Consider the following 24,917-nt stretch of genomic DNA (forward strand, 5'->3'; position numbering starts at 1 on the left):
TTCAGCTTCCTCTCTGTCTCAGTGCACTGCAGCCTGCTGCTGCCTGCCTGTACACTTATAGTGGTGCTCACTGCTCTGTGCTGCTCTGATGCTCACCCACACACCCACAGCTGTTCAGCCTGGCTAGCCCCACAGAGAGAGAAGCAGAGAGGCTGTGTGTCTCCAAGCCTCTACAAAACAGAATCAGATCCTTCTCCTGAGCCTCTGTAAGTAGCTTGTTGCATCACTGCAGCTCTTTTGTCTCTCTTTGTCTCTGTAACACTACAGGAAATAACATGTCACAGGATGTTATTTGTCCTGGGTTGATGTGTGTCTAACTGACGGGAAGAGAACGTTATTATGGATGATGATCATGTATGATTTGTGGCTGGTAGGAGTTGTTAGATTTCCAAGATAAAATGCAACATTTTCTGTTCCATTTCTCTGAAATGGATGCAAAACACTTCAGTTGTATATGTATTTTGAATGATGTGTGTGCCCCAAAATGACTGTAGAAAGTAAAAGTATTCTGGAGGTTGTCACTGATGCTGCAGTCAGTCAGTTCTAAAGATATTGCAGTGTGACAGAGAGCCAACATGGGAACAGAGAGAGGCGTGGTGGTGGTGGGTAAGATGATATAAACTGATTCTGAAGGAGTTGGCAGCTGGTGACACACGTTGTCAGTTGGTGGGCCACTAGCCCACATCCGGTGTGTACCCCACATGGGTGAGAGCATATGCATAGTAATATTAGTACCGAGCACATGGCTCATAGTAGCTACCTCTCCCTTATGACTGGCTTGCTCTCAGGAGGGATGTTACAGTGAGAGTTAAAGCCTTACTATAACCATCAACTTACACAGAACAGATAGGAAGGTTGAATTGACTCAGTGGGAGGTGAGCTAAATCCATTTTCCTGGTAGTGGATGGAGTAGAGCCAAGCCAACCAAGGCTTCGTCCCAATACTGCAGAGTGAGAGAGGGATAGGTTGGCCAGCAGACCTGGATTCAAATGCTATCTGAAATCTTTCAAATACTTTTAGTGTTTGCTTTAGAACAAGCCTGTAATGCCATATGAGCAGGGTTTGCACTTATACGGCTATTCTATTGGTTCAATTGTGCAAAGCAAGCTCAATCAAGCCCAGCTAAAGTGTTTGAAAGATTTCAAATAGTATTTGAACCCAGGCCTGTTGGCCGCAGGCAACCCAGGCCTGTTGGCCAGTGTCTGGGGTTTGAACAGTACGGTTGCTCGTAGGGAATGAATGGAAGGTATTATTAGATTCAATGACAGCGGTGTACTGTGTGACAGCTGTGTACTGTGTGACAGCGGTGTACTGTGTGACAGCTGTGTACTGTGTGACAGCTGTGTACTGTGTGACAGCGGTGTACTGTGTGACAGCGGTGTACTGTGTGACAGCGGTGTACTGTGTGACAGCTGTGTACTGTGTGACAGCTGTGTACTGTGTGACAGCGGTGTACTGTGTGACAGCGGTGTACTGTGTGACAGCGGTGTACTGTGTGACAGCGGTGTACTGTGTGACAGCGGTGTACTGTGTGACAGCGGTGTACTGTGTGACAGTGCCCAGGAACAGGAACGTAGTGTACAGGTTTGACTCTGACAGAACACAGGAATTGATGTGGTTCAACATTGGCCTGTCCAGCCTCAGCCTGGCTCTGGCTGTAATTTACAGGTGTACAGTTATGAGTCACGTCAGAATATCGAGAACTTCACCTGGTATAACCTTACAGCTTAGCTTGTAGCCCTCTGTTTCTCTCTCTCTGTTGCTCTTTCTCTCTCTCGCTACCTCTCTGTTGCTCTCACTTGCTCCCTCTCTGTCTCTCTGTGTTGGTCTCTACCCAAAGTGGTACTCCTTAGTGTGGACAAAGTAAAACTGATTATCACCTGCAACCCATAACAACAGTCATTGCTAGCATCATCCTCAAATACCTTCCCAATAACCACACCCAGCGTATCTCACTGACTTACTATAATTTGAATTAGTCCTCAGATATAGTACACAACATGTTCGGAATCAGCATCCACCTCCCCACTTACTGACATATCTGGTTTATATTCAAAACCACAGTTTAACTTCTTCATTTTTACACACTCAGAGAGACAGATCCTCTACCCCAGGCAGCATCTGTGCACCACACACTCACACAGTCTGTGATAGTAACTTGGCATGGTAGAGAAATGGAGAACACGTGCAAATGATTATCGCTGTGGAGAGGAGACTGAGTTACCATTGAATCAGCACAATCTCTCTTTTACTCCATCAATTTCAAATCAATTCAAAGGCGATTATTGGCATGGGAAATATGTTTACATTGCCTAAGCAAGCGAAATAGACAAACAAAATGGAAAGGGAAAGGGAAATAAACTATCAGAAATGAATAGTAAACATTACGCTCACAAAAGTTTTAAAAGAATATAGACATTTCAAATGTTATATCGCTGGCTATGTACAGTGCTATGTAACAATGTGCAAATAGTTGAGGTATGAAAGGTAATATAAATAAGCAGATAAATATAGGTTGTATTTACAATGGTGTTTGTGCTCCAGGTCACAAATCTTGCTGTTGTGTTGGCATACTGTTGTATTTCACCTAATGGATATGGGAGATTGGATTGGTTTTCAAATTCTTTGTGGGTCTGTAATCTGAGGGAAATATAGTGCCTTCAGAAAATGTGCACACCCCTTGACTTTTCTGCATTTTGTTGCGTGACAGCCTGTATTTTTATTTGGAATAAATTGAGATGTTGTGTTACTGGCCAACACACAATACCCATAATGTCAAAGTGGAATTATGTTTTTAGAAATGTTTACAAATTAATTAAAAATTAAGAGCTGAAATGTCTTGAGTCAATAAGTATTCAACCTCTTTGTTATGGTAAGCCTAAATAAGTTCAGGAGTAAAAATGTGCTTAACAAGTCACATAATAAGTTACATAGACTCTGTGTGCAATAATAGTGTTTAACATGAACGACTACCTTTTGAATGACTACCTTATCTCTGTAACCGACACATATTGTACAATTATCTGTAAGGTCCCTCAGTCAAGCAGTGAATTTCAAACACCGATTGAACCACAAAGAACAGGGAGGTTTTCCAATGCAAAGAAGGGCACCTATTGGTAAATGGGTCAAATAAAAAAAGCTGAAATTAAATATCCCTTTGAGCATGGTTATTAATTACACTTTGGATGGTGTATCAATACACCCAGTCGCTACAAAGATACAGGCGTCCCTCCTAGCTCAGTTACAGAAGAGGAAAGAAGCCGCTCAGGGATTTAACCATGAGGCCAATGGTGACATTAAAACTATTACAGAGTTTAATGGCTGTGATAGGAGAAAACTGAGAATGGATCAACAACATTGTAGTTACTCTATAATACTAAGCTAAAGGACAGAGTCAAAAGAAGGAAGCCTACACAGAAAGAAATGTTCCAAAACATACATCCTGTTTGCAGCAAGGCACTAAAGCAAAACTGCAAAACGTGGCAAAGAAATGAACTTTATGTCCTGAATACAAAGTATTATGTTTGGGGCAAATCCAGCACAACACATCACTGAGTACCACCTTCATATTTTCAAGCATGGTGGTGGGTGCGTCATGTTATGGGTATGCTTGTCATCGGCAAGGACTAGGGAGTTTTGTAGAGTAAAAAGAAACGGAATAGAGTTAAGCACAGGCAAAATCCTAGAGGAAAACCTGGTTCAGTCTGCTTTCCACCAGACAAAGGGAGACAAAATCACCTCTCAGCAGGAAAATAACCTAAAACACAAGGCCAAATATACACTGGAGTTGCTTACCAAGACAACATTAAATGTGGCCTAGTTACAATTTTGAAAATCTATGGCAAGACTTGAAGATGGCGGTCTAGCCATGATCAACCAACTTGACAGAGCTTGAATATCTTTTTTATAATAATGTGCAAATATTGTACAATCCACATGTGGAAAACTCTTAGAGATTTACCCAGAAAGACTCACAGCTCGTAGATCGTAATCGCTGCCAAAGGTGATTCTAACATGTATTGACTCAGGTGTGTGAATACTTGTGTAAATGAGATTTCTGTATTTAATTTTCAATAAATTAGCAAACGTTTCTAAAAACATGTTTTCATTATGGGGTATTGTGTGTAAATCAATTAATCCATGAATTCAGGTTGTAACACATCAAACATTTCCGGTTGTAACACATCATGTGGAATAAGTCAAGGGGTATGAATACTTTCTGAATGCTCTGTATGTGTCTCCAATATGGTCATACATTTTGCAGGAGGTTAGGAAGTGCAGCTTGGTTTCCACCTCATTTTGTGGGCAGTGTGCACATAGCCTGTCTTTTCTTGAGAGCCAGGTCTGCCGATGTTGACCTCTCGATAGCAAAGCCATGCTCACTGAGTCTGTACATAGTCAAAGCTTTTCTTAATGTTGGGTCAGTCACAGCGGTCAGGTATTCTGCTACTGTTTGCTCAGTTTTTTGTTGATATTTTCCAATGTGTCAAGTAATTATCTTTTTGTTTTCTCATGATTTGTTTGGGTCTAATTGTGTTGCTGTCCTGTTGTGAACAGAGTCCCAGTACCAGCTGGCTGAGGGGACTCTTCTCCATGTTCATCTCTCTGTAGGTGAGGGCTTTGTTATGGAAGGTTTGAGAATCGCTTCCTTTTAGGTGGTTGTGGAAGTTAATTGCTCTTTTCTGGATTTTGATAATTAGCGGTATTTGTCCTAATTCTGCTCTGAATGCATTATTTGCAGTTTTACATTGTACATATTTTTTCATATTTCTGCATGGAGTCTCAATTTGGGGTTTGTGAATTATTCGTTTGTGAGAGGACCCCAGACCTCACAACCATAGAGGGCTTCTGTGGTGCTGATGTGTAGGTCAAGGTAGGTATATTGTTTTGTGTGATCTAGGGCAACAGTGTCTAGGTGGAATTTGTATTTGTGGGGCTGGAAACTGGACCTTTTTTGGAACACCATTATTTTTGTTTTACTGAGATTAACTGTCAGGGCCCAAGTCTGACAGAATCTGCAGAAGATCTAGGTGCTGCTTCATTATTAGAATTTTTTTTACCTTTATTTAACTAGGCAAGTCCGTTAAGAACAAATTATTATTTTCAATCACCGCCTAGGAACAGTGGGTTAATTTAAAACTGCCTTGTTCAGGGGCTGAATGACAGATTTTTACCTTGTCAGCTCGGGGATTCGATCTTGCAACCTTTCAGTTACTAGTCCAACGCAATAACCACTAGGCTACCTGCCGCCCCCAGTTGGCGACAGAAGCACCAGATCATCTGCAAACAGTAAACATTTGACTTCAGAGTCTCGTAGGGTGAGGCCGGGTGCTTCAGACTGAGCCCTTGCCAATTTGTTGGTATAAATGTTGAAGAGAGTGGGGCAATTTTTTTGTGTGCCAATTTTAGCTGCATACAGTTGAAGTCGGAAGTTTACATACACCTTAGCCAAATACATTTAAACTCAGTTTTTCACTATTCCTGACATTTAATCCTAGTAAGAATTCCCTGTTTTAGGTCAGGTAGGATCACCACTTTATTTTAAGAATGTCAGAATAATAGTAGAGAGAATCATTTATTTCAGCTTTTATTTCTTTCATCACATTCCCAGTGGGTCAGAAGTTTACATACACTCAATTAGTATTTGGTAGCATTGCCTTTAAATTGTTTAACTTTGGTCAAACGTTTTGGGTAGCCTTCCACATTCCTCCTGACAGAGCTGGTGTATCTGAGTCAGGTTTGTAGGCCTCCTTGCTCGCACACACTTTTTCAGTTCTGCCCACAAATTTTCTATAGGATTGAGGTCAGAGGTTTGTGATGGCCACTCCAATACCTTGACTTTGTTGTCATTAAGCCATTTTGCCACAACTTTGGAAGTATGCTTGGGGTCATTGTCCATTTGGAAGACCCATTTGCAACCAAGCTTCAACTTCCTGACTGATGTCTTGAGATGTTGCTTCAATATAGCCACATAATTTTCCTTTCTCATGAAGCCATCTATTTTGTGAAGTACACCAGTCCCTCCTTCAGCAAAGCACCCCCACAACATGATGCTGCCACCCCAGTGCTACACGGTTGGGATGGTGTTCTTCAGCTTGAAAGCCTACCCATTTTTCCTCCAAACATAACAATGGTCATTATGGCCAAAAAGTTATATTTTTGGTTCATCAGACCAGAGGACATTTCTCCAAAAAGTACGATCTTTGTCCCCATGTGCAGTTGCAAACCGTAGTCTGGCTTTTTTATGGCGGTTTTGGAGCAGTGGCTCCTTCCTTGCTGTGCAGCCTTTTAGGTTATGTCGATATAGACTCGTTTTACTGTAGATATAGATACTTTTGTACCTGTTTCCTCCAGCATCTTCACAAGGTCCTTTGCTGTTGTTCTGGGATTGATTTGCACTTTTCGCACCAAAGTACGTTCATCTCTAGGAGACAGAACGCATCTCCTTCCTGAGCGGTATGACAGCTGCGTGGTCCCATGGTGTTTATACTTGCGTACTGTTGTTTGTACAGATGAACGTGGTACCTTCAGGCATTTGAAAATTGCTCCCAAGGATGAACCAGACTTGTGGAGGTCTACAATTTTTGGCTAATTTGTCTTGGCTGATTTCTTTTGATTTTCCCATGATGTCAAGCAAAGAGGCGCTGAGTTTGAAGGTAGGCCTTGAAATACATCCACAGGTACACCTCCAATTGACTCAAATGAATGCAATTAGCCTATCAGAAGCTTCTAAAGCCATGCCATCCTTTTCTGGAATTTCCCAAGCTGTTTAAAGGCACAGTCAACTTAGCGTATGTAAACTTCTGACCCACTGGAATTGTGATACAGTGAATTATAAGTGAAATAGTCTGTCTAAAACAACTGTTGGAAAAATGACTTGTGTCATGCACAAAGTAGATGTCCTTAACCGACTTGCCAAAACTAGTTTGTTAACAAGAAATTTGTGGAGTGGTTGAAAAACAAGTTTTAATGACTCCAACCTAAGTGTTTGTAAACTTCTGACTTCAACTGTACTTGTACACATTGTTTGTGTACATGGATTTTATGTTTTTCCCCCCAACACCGCTTTAGATCAATTTGTATAGCAGACTCTCATGCCAAATTGAGTCAAAAGCAATCAACAAAGCATGAGAAGACTTTGCTTTTGTTTTGTTTGTTTGTTTGTCAAAATGGGTGTGCAGGGTGAATACGTAGTCTGTCGTACGGTAATTTGGTAAAAAGCCAATTTGACATTTGCTCAGGACTGTTTTCACTGAAGAAATGTAGTTCTTGGGGTCAAATTTGTCTCCACTTCTGTGGATTTGGGTGATTAGTCATTGGTTCCAAATATTAGGGAAAAGGCCAGAGCTGAGGAGGATGTTAAAGAGATTAAGTATAGACAATTGGAATTTGTGGTCTGTATATTTTATCATTTTATTTAGGATACCATCAACACCACAAGCCTTTTTAGGTTGAGAGGTTTGTATTTTGTCCTGTAGTTCATTCAGTGTAATTGGAGAATCCAGTGGATTCTGGTACTCTTTAATAGCTCACTAAGATTTTTTAATTATCATGTACAGTGCCTTCGGAAAGTATTCTGACCCATTGACTTTTTACACCCCCCCCCCCCCCCCCCATCAATCTACACACAATAGCACATAATGACAAAGCAAAAACGTTTTTTTTTAAATAAATGTTTGCTAATTTATAAAAAATGAAACAAATTAAATATCAAATTTACATAAGTATTCAGACACTTTACTCAGTACTGGCACACCTGTATTTGGGAGGTTCTTCTATTTTTCTCCGCAGATCCTCTCAAGCTCTGTCAGGTTAGATGGGGAGCGTTGCTGTACAGCTGTTTTCATGTCTCTCCAGAGATGTTCGATCGGGTTCAGGTACGGGCACTGGCTGGGCCCCTCAAGGACCTTCAGAGACTTGCCCCGAAGCGACTTCTGCGTTGTCTTGGCTGTGTGCTTAGGCTCAGCTCTAGGGAGCGTCTTGGTGGTTCCAAATTTCTTCCGTTTAAGAATGATGGAGGCCACTGGGTTCTTGGGGACCTTCAATGCTGCAGAAATGTTTTGGTACCCTTCCCCAGATCTGTGCCTCGACACAATCCTGTCTCGGAGCTCTATGGACAATTCCTTCGACCTCATGGCTTGGTTTTTGCTCTGACATGCACTGTCAACTGTGGGACCTTATATAGACAGGTGTGTGCCTTTCCAAATCATGTCCAATCAATTGAATTTCCCACAGGTGGACTCCAATCAAGTTATAGAAACATCTCAAGGATGATCAATGGAAACAGGATGCACCTGAGTTCAATTTGAAGTCTCATTTCAAAGGGTCTGAATACTTATGTAAATAAGGTATTTCTGTTTTTATTTTATTTTATAAATTTGCCAACATTTCTAAAAACCTGTTTTTGCCTTGTCCTTATGAGGTATTGTGTGTAGATTGCTGAGGATAATACTTTAAACAAATACATTTTAGATTAAGTTTGTAACGTAACGAAATGTGGAAAAAGTCAAGGGGTCTGAATACTTTCCGAACTATTTGTTTTTGCTGTTTGTTATAGTGCCAGAAAAGTTTGGAGAAGTCATTTATCCATGCATGTCCATTTTGGATAGATAGCTCTTCATGTTGTTGTTTGTTTAGTGTTTAGGCTTTCTACTGCTAAGTTTGCACTGAAACGTTTTGTCCAGGAAATTGTCTAAAATGGATTGATTTTGTTGTTGGCTAATTGTTTTCTGGTAGGTTTCCACACTACTTTCCTTTTATCTATATCATTTGTTAATAGTATGCAGTTTACTTGGCTTTGATGCCTCATGATTGAGTTTTGTTCTGTTCAAGTAGGCTGTGATTTTGCTGTGGTCTGATAGGGGTGTCAGTAGGCTGACTGTGAACGCTCTGAAAGACTCTGGGTTGAGGTCTGTGATAAAGTAGTTTACAGTACTGCTGCCAAGACATGAGCTGTAGGTGTACCTACCATAGGAGTCCCCTTGAAGCCCACCATTGACTTTGTACAGACCCAGCGTGCGACAGAGCTGCAGGAGTTGTGTGACCCGTTTTTGTTGGTTGTTTTGTCATAGTTGTTGGGCAAATTGGGGAGGGAATGCTGCCACCTCCAGGTAGGTTTTAATCCCCTGTGTTCTGAGTGTGTCAGGTTTTGTCCAGTTCTGGCGTTTAGGTCTCCACAGACTAGGACATGTCCCTTGGTCTGGAAATGATTGAGCTCCCCCTTTAGGATGGAGAAGCTGTCTTTATTAAAGTATGGGGGATTTCTAGTGGGGGGATATACAGTACTGTACATTCCCAAACGGTTCTTCGGCTGTCCCCGTAGGAGAACCCGTTTTGGTTCCACATAGAACCCTTTTGGGTTCTATGTAGAACCCTCTCTGGAAAGGGTCCTACATGAAATCCAAAATGTTTCTACCTTGAACCAAAAAGGTTCTACCTGGACCAAAAATGGTTCCTCAAACGGTTCTCCTATGGGGATAGCCGAAGAACCCTTTAAGGTTCTATAGCAAAAAAAATGTAAGTGTGTAGGTAGCACACAGGACAACATTTTTATCTGTTGAGATTCTTTATTTATTTATTTCTAAGCAGATGTAAAATGTTCCTGTTTTGATTTATTTAATAGTGGGGAAGTCTGGGTTCCTGCTCTTTAGTCCAAAGGCAGATGACTTCAGACCTTGTATATTCCATGATGGGATATGGGCTCTCTCTCTCACTCTCTCTCTCTGAATCCTTCCACAGCAGAACTGTAGAACTGCTTGACAAACAGAGAAATATTTGTATTTTGGCAGTTCATCATCGTTGTCATCTCATAACTGAAGGCCAGCCCCCTCCCCCCACACACACACACACATTAACTTGGGCCCAATAATCTCTGAGATGACTTAGTATAATTATTGTGTGGTTCGTGTTATAAATTTAAACCGTTGTTTCACATGTTTCTCATGCAAGGAAGTATAATGATGATCCTATTTATACGGTCTCATGTACCGCTCTAAAGGGTTTTCAAACCTCTGCCTGGTGTATGAATTATGTACAGGTGTCCACTGCTACTCCACTGACTGACACGGAGCTACACTCTACCAGCGGAGGTGCTGTGAGCGGCTGGAGGTCGTCATGGCAACCCAGAGACATGTACCCAGTGACAGTCTGGCTAGAACATTCAGGTCAGCTATGGTGGGCATGTGCCTGTGTGGGCCTCATACGTAACTGTAGTAGACTGTAATGTGCCGCAGGGGAAATGTATTTGGGCCTGTAGCCTATGATAGAGTACACTGTGATCTATGGTCGGTGTTGAGTTTGTAGAAGAGTAAGAAAATACATGTTTTTTTACTATGTTACACATTCTTCCCATTATGGAGAAGATTATGATTTGGGGGAAGATAAGCTTATCCATACCTATGGGTGGGCAATATCTATCAGTAGTCTATGGGGGTGGAAAAGTGACTGTATGGTTCTTTAAGGTGTATTTTGTTTAGGTTCTGTGCCAGAAACCCTAGTGAGGTCATCTCCACTAGACTGAGAGACATGCTCCACACCTTCATCCAGCACTACCAGGAACCATGGGAAGAGAACCGCAGCCTAGACAGAGGTGTGTGTGTGTCTGTGTGTATGCATGTGTTGATATATTGACATTAATGTGCACTTTTCAGTAACTTCCTGTTGTTTGTAGAGAGAGGAGTGAAGTTCTCCAGCCAGACAGAGGCTTTGTACTACAGGGTTCTAGAGGCTGTCATCAATCAAGAGAGGAAGAGGCTGGGAGCCAAAGACCTTTTAGTGAGTCCTCTGCCCTCTGCTGTGTACGAATGGAACTGCACTGTTTAGTGTCATTAAGCATTCACTTTACAATTCCCTCTGGGGGCACTGTTGTATTTTATTTATGTATTTTTTATTTAACCTTTATTTAACCTAAGCAAGGCAGTTAAGAACAAATTCTTATTTACAATGACGGCCTACCAAAAGGCAAAAGGCCTCCTGCGGGGACAGGGGCCTGGGATTAAAATAAATAAATACAATATAAATATCAGACAAAATGTTGTACAGACATGTATAGTATAGAGGTTGTCCTTGATGACTTGTTTCTTGGCAGGGCATTCTGGAGCATGATCTGTTCCAGCGCTCTCTAGTGGCCTGTTGTCTGGAGATGGTCAACTTCTCCCATCAGCCACCAGGCAGCTTCCCCCTGGTCATTGACATCTTTAGCCTGGCGCCATACGACTTCTACAAGGTAACATCTACACAAAACACCTGCAGTACATGTCATACTGTACTGTAACATCATAGGTTTTGTATAAAGGAGGTGGTTTCACGTGATAAGTAACCTTACCTGAAAACTGAAGCATTGTGTTAGCTCCTCAAGCTAATGCCTAGGCTTGGGCTCAGAGGGCTTACACAGTCTTGGGGCATACAGACGTCCTGGGTTCAAACACGTCTACTGTAATCTTAGTGATCTGTTTAGGTGCTGTTTAACCCTCTACTGTGTGTGGTGTGTGCCAGGTGATAGAGCTGGTGCTGCGGGCTGAGGAGGGCTTGCTGCCGGGTGTGGTCAGGCATCTGACCCATATAGAGGAGCAGGTCCTGGAGAGTCTGGCCTGGAGGAGAGACTCACCACTCTGGGACCAGATCAGAGCTGCTAAGGGACAGGGACAGCTGCCTGCATACCATCAGGTCAGTGGGCAACGGTTCAAATTCACCTGTTTGTCAACTGGGCAAAATACACAGTGCACCCTGTCAAAATATATAGAGCAACACCGCTGGCGCACTCGAAACACGTTGGTCTAATATGGCAGCATGGCGGCTGTCGTTCCATTAAAAAGAGGAAACAAAATGATCCCAAACTTGAGGTAACAGATGGTTCTATGTGTGTTCCAGGTGATGCTCCCCCAATACTCAGAGGACACAGACAAGATGGCCAAGATCCCTCCCACCCCTTCACACTTGACCTCAAGCCTTCTGAATGGGATCCATGGAAATGACCTGAACCCTCCGATTACCCACCATGAACGCTACAGCTCACCCCCTGCTGGCTCAAAGATGGCTGCTTGCCCTACCACACCAGTCAGCCCATCCCAGTCCTCCTCTGTCATTGTTACTGGACAGACTGTAGTCACCATGGCATCAGCCACTGTCACCACCAACAATGGCCAGTCAGTCACCATACCGGTTCGAGGTAAAGACTTTCCCTCAGATGAAACCCAATATGGCCATAGAAATGACAACTCTAATAGAATACTGACATAATGTAATACATCTTGTAATAAACATGTTATATACCTTGTTTACATATCACAACAACCAGTGCTCTTTGTTCAATTAAACCTCTTCCACACCCAGGCATTGCCAATGACCGGGGAGCCATCACATTTACCCTCAGTGTTGTGGGTCAGCCCATTCCTCCACAGCAAGTCTCCAGCACCTCTACCCAGCAGCCCCAGAACCCAGTCACACACAGACCTCAGAGTAAGGGCTCCATCTCACTGTTCCTCCGCAAGGTAGGCTTTACTCACAGATTTCTACATACCTGAGCTGGCCTGAATGCTATGAGCCTAGATATTTAGTTACAAGATCCACAAGACAAAGGCCATACTCCTTCCCTCTGTCTCAGGTCTACCACCTGGTGAGCATGCGTCTGAGGGACATCTGTGTTAAACTGGACATCTGTGAGGCGCTGCGGCTGAAGATCTGGACCTGCGTTGAACACTCCTTGGTCCACTGCACTGACCTCATGCTAGACCGACACCTGGACCAAATACTCATGTGTGCCATCTATGTCATGGCCAAGGTAGCACTATTTGCTTTTCCTCTAGAGTTTTTGCTATACTTCCTTAATGCAGATGGTTTTATGACTTGGGTGATCGACAGCAAGGCATTCAGCCTTCTATACTTCTTCAGCTGTGTATTGATGATAATAATGTATTATAATACCTTAATTTCCATGTTTATGCTGTGTGTTGCTTGTGCAGGTAACCAACGTTGACATGCCCTTCAAGCTCATCATGCAGTGCTACAAGACTCAGCCTCAAGCAAGCAACTGTGTAAGGAGATAAATGTTTTGCTTGCTTTTGTGTGTGTAAGTGAGTTAAATCCAGCTTGTTTGTTATTGTGTAGTTGATGAAGTCTGTATTGTCCTCCTGTCAGGTATTCAGAAGTGTTCTGATCTCAGGGAGAAACACCAAGACCTCACAAAACTCTCCTGGTGGATCCAACAGAGAAAACAGTTAGACAAATAGAAAAATACATACATTCACATGGATATGTTTGCATCATAATATGCATGAATTAACAAATAATTTAATGAAATAATTAAGTATTTAAACGGATAATTTTTGATGGTGATGCTGCTCTGTTTCCCAGTTGATGTAGACCCCAGCAGTAGCTTGCTTACATACCAGAGCCCTCCCACCCATCCTACAGGACCCAGAGCTCCCTGTAGACAGGACCAGGGGGAGAGAAGACACCTCATCTATTTCTACAACACCGTCTATGTCAAACAGATGAAAGACTTTGCCCTGCGCTACAACTCCAGCTCTCTGACCATAGCCGGGGTGAGGGGACATTTTCATATACTACCTAATGGAGTCAGTAGTCGTCATACACAATACGTAGGAAACAATTTACCAGTGGTCTCAGATATGTCCAAACTCTGGTATAATATCATGGGTACTTACAGGTCATCTGATCCTGTAATATAAGTAAGAGAAGTCCTTGAACAGATGCAGTGCATTGTTCCTAGGCCCAGTGCTATCATCATTGTCCAACAGAGGTTCTGACCACATTCGGATTATTTTTCCATGCACAGGTTGAAACCCCTCCCCTTTCACCATACCCCTGCCAGCGTATTGGATCCTTGCGCAGACTCCGCCCCTCCAACCACCATTCCCTCTACATCTCCCCCCACAAGCCCAGCACACACCCCTCCCCCTGCACTGGGGTCCTCTACATCTTCAGCAGAAGCCTCTCAAAGGTCAGAGGTTGGACATACCTCTCTAACCCTGCTAACGGTTCCCTAACTGACCCTCTTCTATACTTCCTGTCTGAAGCCTAACTAACATTACACATATTTTAACTTCAGTAACTGTGAAAAGCAAAAGGCCTAGTCATCGTGAATACACAGTACATAACTAGTCATGTGTGTTGCTAATCGTTGTATCCCACAGAGTCTGAGAGAGATCAGCGACATGATGAAGACATTTCAGTCACGCACCAGGAAGCGCTGTGCAGCCCAGCTGCAGGAGGATGGTGGGCCGCTTGCGAAGAGACCCTGTCAGGATAGACCGTCAAACTTGCAGAGAAAGCTCAGGGACTTCGACCAGGCACTGACGAGGGCCCAGAACCAGCAACAAGCCCAGACCAGGGCCAAGGCACAGCACCAGGCAACAGCACACAATGGGACGCATCGATGACTTCTCACTTTCTTTGACTTACCGTCATGCTTCATACTTCTTGCAGGTCTACACTCATTGGAAGAATATGGACAACAGACACTGATGATGGGAGAATGGATGCTGTGGATCTACAATGTTAGAAATGTTAGAAAGAATTGGCATCATTAGCACTCAGTGAAGTTCTCTTAGCAAACAATATTCATGATTAAAAAAGCTGATTTGTAATAATAATGAGGGTAATGTAATAATCTGAGGGTAACTAGGGCTCTGTATCAAATATCATATCATATACAGTATATATTCATCCTAAGGAAGCAGTAAAGGATTTGTGTTGGTACTGAGCACTGTGTACAGTTTGTGTTTGGTGAGAGGGAGGAGACAAGAGATGTCTCTCTCTGGAACATACAGTACGTAATTAGTTTACATTTTCAAGTTTAATTTGTCACATGCACAAGTACAGTGAAATGCTTAACTTGCAAGCCCGACTCAACAGTGCAGTATTCAAAATAAAAAAAGCATAACTAATTTAAAACAAATTAAACACAGATACAGTGGGGAGAACAAGTATTTGATACACTGCCGATTTTGCAGGTTTTCCTACTTACAAAGCATGTAGAGGTCTGTAATTTTTATCATAGGTACACTTCAACTGTGAGAGACAGAATCTAAAACAAAAATCCAGAAAATCACATTGTATGATTTTTAAGTAATTAATTTGCATTTTATTGCAAGACATAAGTATTTGATCACCTTCCAACCAGTAAGAATTCCGGCTCTCACAGACCTGTTAGTTTTTCTTTAAGAAGCCCTCCTGTTCTCCACTCATTACCTGTATTAACTGCACCTGTTTGAACTCATTACCTGTATAAAAGACACCTGTCCACACACTCAATCAAACAGACTCCAACCTCTCCACAATAGCCAAGACCAGAGAGCTGTGTAAGGACATCAGGGATAAAATTGTAGACCTGCACAAGGCTGGGATGGGCTACAGGACAATAGGCAAGCAGCTTGGTGAGAAGGCAACAACTGTTGGCGCAATTATTAGAAAATGGAAGAAGTTCAAGATGACGGTCAATCATCCTCGGTCTGGGGCTCCATGCAAGATCTCACCTCGTGGGGCATCAATGATCATGAGGAAGGTGAGGGATCAGCCCAGAACTACACGGCAGGACCTGGTCAATGACCTGAAGAGAGCTGGGACCACAGTCTCAAAGAAAACCATTAGTAACACACTATGCCGTCATGGATTAAAATACTGCAGCGCACGCAAGGTCCCCCTGCTCAAGCCAGGGCATGTCCAGGCCCGTCTGAAGTTTGCCAATGACCATCTGGATGATCCAGAGGAAGAATGGGAGAAGGTCATGTGGTCTGATGAGACAAAAATTGAGCTTTTTGGTCTAAACTCCACTCGACGTGTTTGGAGGAAGAAGAAGGATGAGTACAACCCCAAGAACACCATCCCAACCGTGAAGCATGGAGGTGGAAACATCATTCTTTGGGGATGCTTTTCTGCAAAGGGGACAGGACGACTGCACCGTATTGAGGGGAGGATGGATGGGGCCATGTATCGCGAGATCTTGGCCAACGACCTCCTTCCCTCAGTAAGAGCATTGAAGATGGGTCGTGGCTGGGTCTTCCAGCATGACAACGACCCGAAACACACAGCCAGGGAAACTAAGGAGTGGCTCCGTAAGAAGCATCTCAAGGTCCTGGAGTGGCCTAGCCAGTCTCCAGACCTGAACCCAATAGAAAATCTTTGGAGGGCGCTGAAAGTCCGTATTGCCCAGCGACAGCCCCGAAACCTGAAGGGTCTGGAGAAGGTCTGTATGGAGGAGTGGGACAAAATCCCTGCTGCAGTGTGTGCAAACCTGGTCAAGAACTCCAGGAAACGTATGATCTCTGTAATTGCAAACAAAGGTTTCTGTACCAAATATTAAGTTCTGCTTTTCTGATGTATCAAATACTTATGTCATGCAATAAAATGCTAATTAATTACTTAAAAATCATACAATGTGATTTTCTGGATTTTTGTTTTAGATTCCGTCTCTCACAGTTGAAGTGTACCTATGATAAATATTACAGACCTCTACATGCTTTGTAAGTAGGAAAACCTGCAAAATCGGCAGTGTATCAAATACTTGTTCTCCCCACTGTATATATATATATATATATATATATAAAAAAAAAAAACCACCTTTATTTAACCAGGTAGGCTAGTTGAGAACAAGTTCTCATTTACAACTGCGACCTGGCCAAGATATAAAGCATAGCAATTCGACACATACAACAACACAGAGTTACACATGGAATAAACAAAACATACAGTCAATAATACAGTAGAAAAATAAGTCTATATACAATGTGAGCAAATGAGGTGAGATAAGGGAGAAAAAGGCCATGGTGGCGAGGTAAAAACAATATAGCAAGTAAGACACTGGAATGGTAGATTTGCAGTGGAAGAATGTGCAAAGTAGAAATAGAAATAATGGGGTGAAAAGGAGCAAAATAAATAAATAAATACAGTAGGGGAAGAGGTATTTGTTTGGGCTAAATTATAGAAAGGCTATGTACAGGTGCAGTAATCTGTGAGCTGCTCTGACAGCTGGTGCTTAAAGCTAGTGAGGGAGATAAGTGTTTCCAGCTCAGAGATTTTTGCAGTTCGTTCTAGTCATTGGCAGCAGAGAACTGGAAGGAAAGACGACCAAAGGAGGAATTGGCTTTGGGGGTGACCAGTGAGATATTCCTGCTGGAGCGTGTGCTACGAGTGGGTGCTGCTATGGTGACCAGTGAGCTGAGATAAGGCGGGGCTTTACCTAGCAGAGACTTGTAGATAACCTGTAGCCAGTGGGTTTGGCGACGAGTATGCAGCGAGGGCCAACCAACGAGAGCGTACAGGTCACAATGGTGGGTAGTATATGGGGCTTTGGTGACAAAACGGATGGCACTGTGATAGACTGCATCCAGTTTGTTGAGTAGAGTGTTGGAGGCTATTTTATAGATGACATCACTGAAGTCGAGGATCGGTAGGATGGTCAGTTTTACGAGGGTATGTTTGGCAGCATGAGTGAAGGATGCTTTGTTGCGATATAGGAAGCCGAGTCTAGATTTAATTTTGGATTGGAGATGCTTCATGTGAGTCTGGAAGGAGAGTTTACAGTCTAACCAGACACCTAGGTATTTGTAGTTGTCCACGTATTCTAAGTCAGAGCCGTCCAGAGTAGTGATGCTGGACGGGCGAGCAGGTGTGAGCAGTGATCGGTTGAATAGCATGCATTTAGTTTTACTTGCGTTTAAGAGCAGTTGGAGGTCATGGAAGGAGAGTTGTATGGCATTGAAACTCGTCTGAAGGTTAGTTAACACAGTGTCCAAAGAGGGGCCAGAAGTATACAGAATGGTGTTGTCTGTGTAGAGGTGTATCAGAGAATCACCAGCAGCAAGAGCAACATCATTGATGTATACAGAGAAGAGAGTCGGCCCAAGGATTGAACCCTGTGGTACCCCCATAGAGACGGCCAGAGGTCCGGACAACAGGCCCTCCGATTTGACACACTGAACTCTATCAGAGAAGTAGTTGGTAAACCAGGCGAGGCAATCATTTGAGAAACCAAGGCTGTCGAGTCTGCCAATAAGAATGTGGTGATTGACAGAGTCGAAAGCCTTGGCCAGTTCGATGAATATGGCTGCGCAGTAATGTCTCTTATCGATGGCGGTTATGATGTCGTTTAGGACCTTGAGCGTGGCTGAGGTGCACCCATGACCAGCTCTGAAACCAGATTGCATAGCGGAGAAGGTACGGTGGGATTCGAAATGGTCGGTAATCTGTTTGTTAACTTGACCTTAGAAAGACAGGGTAGGATAGATATAGGTCTGTAGCAGTTTGGGTCTAGAGTGTCACCCCCTTTGAAGAGGGGGATGACCGCAGCAGCTTTCCAATCTTTGGGAATCTCAGACGATAAGAAAGAGAGGTTGAACAGGCTAATAATAGGGGTTGCAACAATTTCGGCAGATCATTTTAGAAAGAGAGGGTCCAGATTGTCTAGCCCGGCTGATTTGTAGGGGTCCAGATTTTGCAGCTCTTTCAGAACATCAGCTATCTGGATTTGAGTGAAGGAGAAATGGTGGGGGCTTTGGCGGGTTGCTGTGGAGGTGTGCCGGGCAGTTGACCGGGGTAGGGGTAGCCAGGTGGAAAGGTTGGCCAGCCGTAGAGAAATGCTTATTGAAATTCTCAATTATAGTGGATTTATTGGTGGTGACAGTGTTTCCTAGCCTCAGAGCAGTGGGCAGCTGGGAGGAGGTGCTCTTATTCTCCATGGACTTTACAGTGTCCCAGAACTTTTTTGAGTTAGTACTACAGGATGCAAATTTCAGTTTGAAAAAGCTAGCCTTAGCTTTCCTAACTGCCTGTGTATATTTGTTCCTAACTTCCCTGAAAAGTTGCATATCACGGGGGCTATTTGATGCTAATGCAGAACGCCACAGTATGTTTTTGTGCTGGTCAAGGGCAGTCAGGTTGGAGTGAACCAAGGACTATATCTATTTCTAGTTCTACATTTTTTGAATGGGGCATGCTTATTTAAGATGGTGAGGAAGGCACTTTTAAAGAATAGCCAGGCATCATCTACTGACGGGATGAGGTCAATGTCATTCCAAGATACCCCGGCCAGGTCGATTAGGAAGGCCTGCTCGCAGAAGTGTTTTAGGGAGCGTTTGACAGTGATGAGGGGTGGTCGTTTGGTCGCAGACCCATTTCGGATGCAGGCAATGAGGCAGTGATCGCTGAGATCTTGATTGAAAACAGCAGAGGTGTATTTGGAGGGCGAGTTAGTTAGGATGACATCTTTGAGGGTGGCCGTGTTTACGGATTTAGGGTTGTACCTGGTAGGTTCATTGATCATTTGTGTGAGATTGAGGGTATCAAGCTTAGATTGTAGGATGGCCGGGGTGTTAAGCATGTCCCAGTTTAGGTCACCTAGTAGCACGAGCTCATCTTCACATATGGTATCGAGGGCACAGCTGGGGGCAGAGGGAGGTCAATAGCAAGCGGCAACAGTGAGAGACGTTTCTGGAAGGGTGAATTTTTAGAAGTAGAAGCTCAAATTGTTTGGGTACAGACTTGGATAGTAATACAGAACTCTGCAGGCTATCTTTGCAGTAGATTGCAACACCGCCCCCTTTGGCAGTTCTATCTTGGCAGAAAATGTTATAGTTAACGATGGAGATTTCAGGGTTTTTGGTGGTTTTCCTAAGCCAGGATTCAGACACGACTAAGACATCCGGGTTGGCAGAGTGTGCTAAAGCAGTGAGTAAAACAAACTTAGGGAGGAGGCTTCTAATGTTAACATGCATGAAACCAAGGCTTTTACGGTTACAGAAGTCAACAAATGAGAGCACCAAGGGAGTGGGGCTAGGCACTGCAGGACCTGGATTAACCTCTACATCACCAGAGGAACAGAGGAGAAGTAGGATAAGGGTACGGCTAAATGCTATACGAACTGGCCGTCTAGCACGTTCGGAACAGAGAGTAAAAGGAGCAGGTTTCTGGGCTCGATAGCATAGATTCAAGGCATAGTGTACAGACAAAGGTAAGGTAGGATGTGAGTACATTGGAGGTATATAGGTGAGCCTTTTAAAATTATTATACAGCGTAATGTATCTGTTAGGACCAGATGTTAGATAATATTCTGTTTAATTGGCACATTCTTTTCTCTACCAGTGTTGAATTTGTACTGGTCTGTGGTACAAATCCTTTACTTCTTTGTGTTGTGATGTTGGATAAACATATCTCTGTTTTTACATTTGTCTTGTAGCTTTTTGTGCTATGTTGCTCTGTCTATATGCTATGTCTTACTTGTCCTATGTTGATCTGCGTGTGCTCACTGCTCATTGATTGTCTGTATTGTAATTGTTTTTAATAACCTGCCCAGGGACTGCGGTTGAAAATTAGCCGGCCGGCTAAAACCGTCACTTTTACTGAAACGTTGATTAAACCTCTCTGGGATATGTGGGACGGTAGCGTCCCACTTGGCCAATAGCCAGAGAAAATGTAGAGCGCCAAATTAAAAAAATATATATAAAATCAAACTTTCATTAAATCACAAATGTAAGATACCAAATTAAAGCTACACTCGTTGTGAATCCAGCCACCATGTCAGATTTCAAAAAGGCTTTTCGGCAAAAGCATAAGATGCTATTATCTGATGATAGCACAACAGTAAACAAAGAGAGTGTAGCATATTTCAACACTGCAGGCACGACACAAAACGCAGAAATAAAATATAAATCATGCCTTACCTTTGACGAGATTCTTTTGTTGGCACTCCAATATGTCCCATAAACATCACAAATGGTCCTTTTGTTCTATTAATTCCGTCCATATATATCCAAATTGTCCATTTATTTGGCGCGGTTGCTCCAGAAAAAAACAGCTTCCAATTTGCGCAAAGTCATTACAAAATATCTCAAAAATTACCTCTAAACTTTGCCAAAACATTTCAAACTACTTTTGTAATACAACTTAAGGTATTTGTAAACGTTAATAATCGATCAAATTGAAGACGGGTCTATCTGTTTTCAATACAGGAGATCAACAAATTAACGCTACTTTTCTAGTCTTGCGCAACTCTCAAACAGTACACATGACGTTACATTGTTTCCAGGTGGTCTTACTTCTTCATTGCACAAAGGAATAACCTCAACCTATTTCCAAAGAGTGGTGACATCCAGTGGAAGCGGTAGGAACTGAAAACAGGGTGATTAGAAATCCAGTATTCCAATGAAAACTCATTGAACAGACAGTGACTTAAAAAAAAGAAAATAATTATGGTTAGTCCTCGGGGTTTTGCCTGCTACATAAGTTCTGTTATACTTACAGACATGATTCAAACAGTTTAAGAAACTTCAGAGTGTTTCCCATCCAAATCTACTAATAATATGCATATTTTATATTCTGGGGATGAGTAGAAGGAAGTTGAAATTGGGCACGCTATTTATCCAATAGTGAATTTGCTGCCCCCTATCCTAGAGACGTTTTAATGTGCACTGCCCCTGTAAAAATAAAATAAACTCAAACATCTCCTTACCCTACCGTCAACATTACCACAACATAGTGAGAGCCACTGTGGAAAAGAAACATAGCTCCATGTTGGATATTTTTGCACTCAGAGACAACAAGGTCATAAACAGAATGCGACATATCAGTCTTGGTATATTAGTCTCATGTTGATATAGTAAAATGGTTATTTTGTTAATTTTCAAAATGGCATATTTTGAAAAACATCCGAACAAATGGCCATTCACTTTTCATAGTGGGGAAAATAGTTTTCCATGACGGCCTAGTGATTGAGTAACAATACCCATACTGTTTATCAGTAACTATGTCCTGACACGCTATGGGAAGTTGATTCTTAACCCATGTTGCTTGGCAAGCAAATCACAATAATCCTCTAAGAACCAATCAACAAAGGCCTGTAAACTAAAACCCTGAGAGGCCATTAAAGAAAATAGAATCCCTAGAATGGGCAAGCCCTCAGACCCATTAACTTTAATCGGAATGTCCGTTCTAGGGATTATATTTCTATGGTTACACAGGAAACCAGGGGGACCTGCTTCCACAACAGTCCTGGAGGTTTTAAGGTAAAGTTCTGCTTGGTAATAACTTCAGACGCTTTTCAGACTTCATCAACAACCAACAACCTCAACAGGACGTCTGTTTTAATCAGTCTCCCACTGGACCGAACCATGGGATGCAACACCAGCAGGGATGCTGTCGTGGTGGACCCTTCTAAAAAGCCAGAGACCAGACCAGCGTCGGCCAGCTCAACCAGTAAGGCCACCGCTGAGGAGGCTAAAGAAACTACAGAGAAAGACAAAGATGAAACAGAAGGCATATCAAGCTGCGACTGACATCCATCTTTCTTCTTAATCCAAACTCCTCAAAGTAAGATATCTGTCATTCTGACAGTTAGCATAAAAGTATATCTCATCACCCAAATATGGACAAATACAATTATCTGTATGACGTTTTGGGTCACTTTCTTTATTCTATCAAATGGAAGTTAGCTATTCTAATGATTAAGCCATAAACAAGTTGAACAAATGATGACTATCCCATTGGGTAACACTATGATACAATCACCTCTATTACTTCTCTGTCTGTCTGTGGCTATTTGACATGACCAGATGTGATGTATAGCTAGTGAGATGGTCTCTCTATCTCTGCGTGCGTGCGTGCGTGCGTGCGTGCGTGCGTGTGTGTGTGTATGTACAAATTGGCCTGTCTGCAGGTAAAGGAAATGGTCTCTCTCTCTGCAGAGGAAGGCAATGCTGCACAACTGTACATCAACCCCTGTGTCATCTGGGACCAGACCAGCCACACACCCCGCTCCACTCTGTGATGTAACCTACCAGCCACACACCCCGCTCCACTCTGTGATGTAACCTACCAGCCACACACCCCGCTCCACTCTGTGATGTAACCTACCAGCCACACACCCCCACTCCACTCTGTGATGTAACCTACCAGCCACACACCCCGCTCCACTCTGTGATGGAACCTACCAGCCACACCCCCCCACTCCACTCTGTGATGTAACCTACCAGCCACACCTCCCCACTCCACTCTGTGATGTAACCTACCAGCCACACACCCCCACTCCACTCTGTGATGTAACCTACCAGCCACACACCCCACTCCACTCTGTGATGTAGACCTACCAGCCACACCCCCCGCTCCACTCTGTGATGTAACCTACCAGCCACACCCCCCCCACTCCACTCTGTGATGTAACCTACCAGCCACACACCCCACTCCACTCTGTGATGTAACCTACCAGCCACACCCCCCCCGCTCCACTCTGTGATGTAACCTACCAGCCACACACCCCGCTCCACTCTGTGATGTAACCTACCAGCCACACCCCCCGCTCCACTCTGTGATGTAACCTACCAGCCACACACCCCCACTCCACTCTGTGATGTAACCTACCAGCCACACCCCCCCCACTCCACTCTGTGATGTAACCTACCAGCCACACCCCCCCACTCCACTCTGTGATGTAACCTACCAGCCACACCTCCCCACTCCACTCTGTGATGTAACCTACCAGCCACACCTCCCCACTCCACTCTGTGATGTAACCTACCAGCCACACACCCCCCGCTCCACTCTGTGATGTAACCTACCAGCCACACACCCCCCGCTCCACTCTGTGATGTAACCTACCAGCCACACCCCCCACTCCACTCTGTGATGTAACCTACCAGCCACACACCCCCGCTCCACTCTGTGATGTAACCTACCAGCCACACCCCCCCCGCTCCACTCTGTGATGTAACCTACCAGCCACACCCCCCACTCCACTCTGTGATGTAACCTACCAGCCACACACCCCCACTCCACTCTGTGATGTAACCTACCAGCCACACCCCCCGCTCCACTCTGTGATGTAACCTACCAGCCACACACCCCCACTCCACTCTGTGATGTAACCTACCAGCCACAGGTTCCTTACTCTGTCTACTGTTGCTGGTCCAGAACACTCTCTCTCTCAATCTCTCAACTGGACCTTCAGTGTCCACAGTGCCATGTTTATATCCTGTTAATGTGCCAGTATTGTCATTGTAACAACAATGAGACATGGTAGTAAATGTACAGATTCAATCTGACTAATGTCCTTTATTGTTCTTACCTCCATCTCTATCTCACTCTCTATCACACACCTCTCTTCCAAGGTGGCAGTTACAATCAGTTATTTCAAAAGCTTCCAACCCTGCCGCAGGCTAAACCAAACAGCAGCCAAATCAGTAGGCTTTATAGGCAGTTTTTGTTGCAGCTGTACAGCATATTACTGATCACTCCAGCGGTCCTAGGCTCCAACACTACATAACACTGCATCAGGAAGCTGTTACAGCTCTGTGTTTGGGTAGACAGCAGCATGCTTGTTATTACCCGTAAAGGAAATGGTTCCCATAGATATAAATACTATATACTGCAATGCCTTTTTTTGCCACCAGGTGGCATGTAAACACAGCTGCAGTTATGTTTGTCACCACCAGGGTGCAGAAGTGATCCATCAGTATTTGGTGGGCTATCCAATGCCCTGGTCCATTTACTCAAGACATTTAATCTGAAATATATGTTGTAAATGTATTACCAGCGAGTGAATAGAGCTGGAAGGGAATAGCCATTTCACAAAGCCCATATCACAAATACCCATCACAGAGGAAGCGGGAAATTACATGAAAATATTACCATTATACAAATGGAAAGTGTGATTGAATAATGTGTTTGAGAAGATAAATGGAAAGCACTTTGTTAGAAAATGTGGTGCTAAATAGCTTTTTAATTTCAGATGTGGGATAAAAGAAAACACATTTTTACTCCATTTTCACTGGCAATTGATTAGTGGTTCCACACCTGCAGAGAGAAGGGCTCTTATCTTCTCATTATCAGTTAATTAATATGCATGCACACATGTCTATTATCTTTCCTCTGCCATTTAGCAGAATTGAGACATTGATGTTGTAATGGCCTTG

At 43.4% G+C, this 24,917-nt stretch overlaps 1 protein-coding gene and 1 long non-coding RNA gene across 3 annotated transcripts; both read left to right on the top strand.

The window, feature by feature from the left end:
- The first annotated feature begins 68 nt into the window (after positions 1-68).
- LOC139575824 (retinoblastoma-like protein 2) lies at positions 69-14,725 on the top strand. 2 transcript variants are annotated; one of them, XM_071401173.1, is made up of 15 exons: positions 91-206; positions 8,236-8,348; positions 10,037-10,163; positions 10,476-10,588; positions 10,670-10,773; positions 11,087-11,224; positions 11,494-11,664; positions 11,869-12,166; positions 12,331-12,488; positions 12,602-12,778; positions 12,960-13,031; positions 13,135-13,213; positions 13,351-13,541; positions 13,796-13,960; positions 14,154-14,725. In XM_071401173.1, exons 3-15 carry the CDS (start codon positions 10,114-10,116, stop codon positions 14,397-14,399), a joined length of 1,962 nt encoding a protein of 653 aa, XP_071257274.1. In that variant the 5' UTR covers positions 91-206; positions 8,236-8,348; positions 10,037-10,113; the 3' UTR covers positions 14,400-14,725. The 2 variants fall into 2 exon arrangements, with proteins under 2 accessions (XP_071257272.1, XP_071257274.1); XM_071401171.1 differs by lacking the exon at positions 8,236-8,348 and having other exon boundaries at positions 69-206.
- Positions 14,726-22,046: 7,321 nt separating this feature from the next.
- On the top strand, positions 22,047-24,042 carry LOC139575826 (uncharacterized). The gene is made up of 2 exons (XR_011675016.1): positions 22,047-22,320; positions 22,695-24,042. It is a non-coding gene; the product is annotated as an uncharacterized lncRNA (long non-coding RNA).
- The last annotated feature ends 875 nt before the right edge of the window (positions 24,043-24,917 follow it).

This window comes from Salvelinus alpinus, chromosome 5 (assembly GCF_045679555.1).
Source record: "Salvelinus alpinus chromosome 5, SLU_Salpinus.1, whole genome shotgun sequence".
Lineage (NCBI taxonomy): Eukaryota > Metazoa > Chordata > Actinopteri > Salmoniformes > Salmonidae > Salvelinus > Salvelinus alpinus.

Bases quoted from the DNA above. Each gene is read 5' to 3' on its own strand.
- LOC139575824 (XM_071401171.1), top strand. From the start codon at position 10,114: ATGGCAACCCAGAGACATGTACCCAGTGACAGTCTGGCTAGAACATTC. The intron at 10,164-10,475 runs GTCAGCTATGGT...TATTTTGTTTAG, and splicing joins AGTCTGGCTAGAACATTCAG to GTTCTGTGCCAGAAACCCTA. The intron at 11,665-11,868 runs GTCAGTGGGCAA...TGTGTGTTCCAG, and splicing joins AGCTGCCTGCATACCATCAG to GTGATGCTCCCCCAATACTC.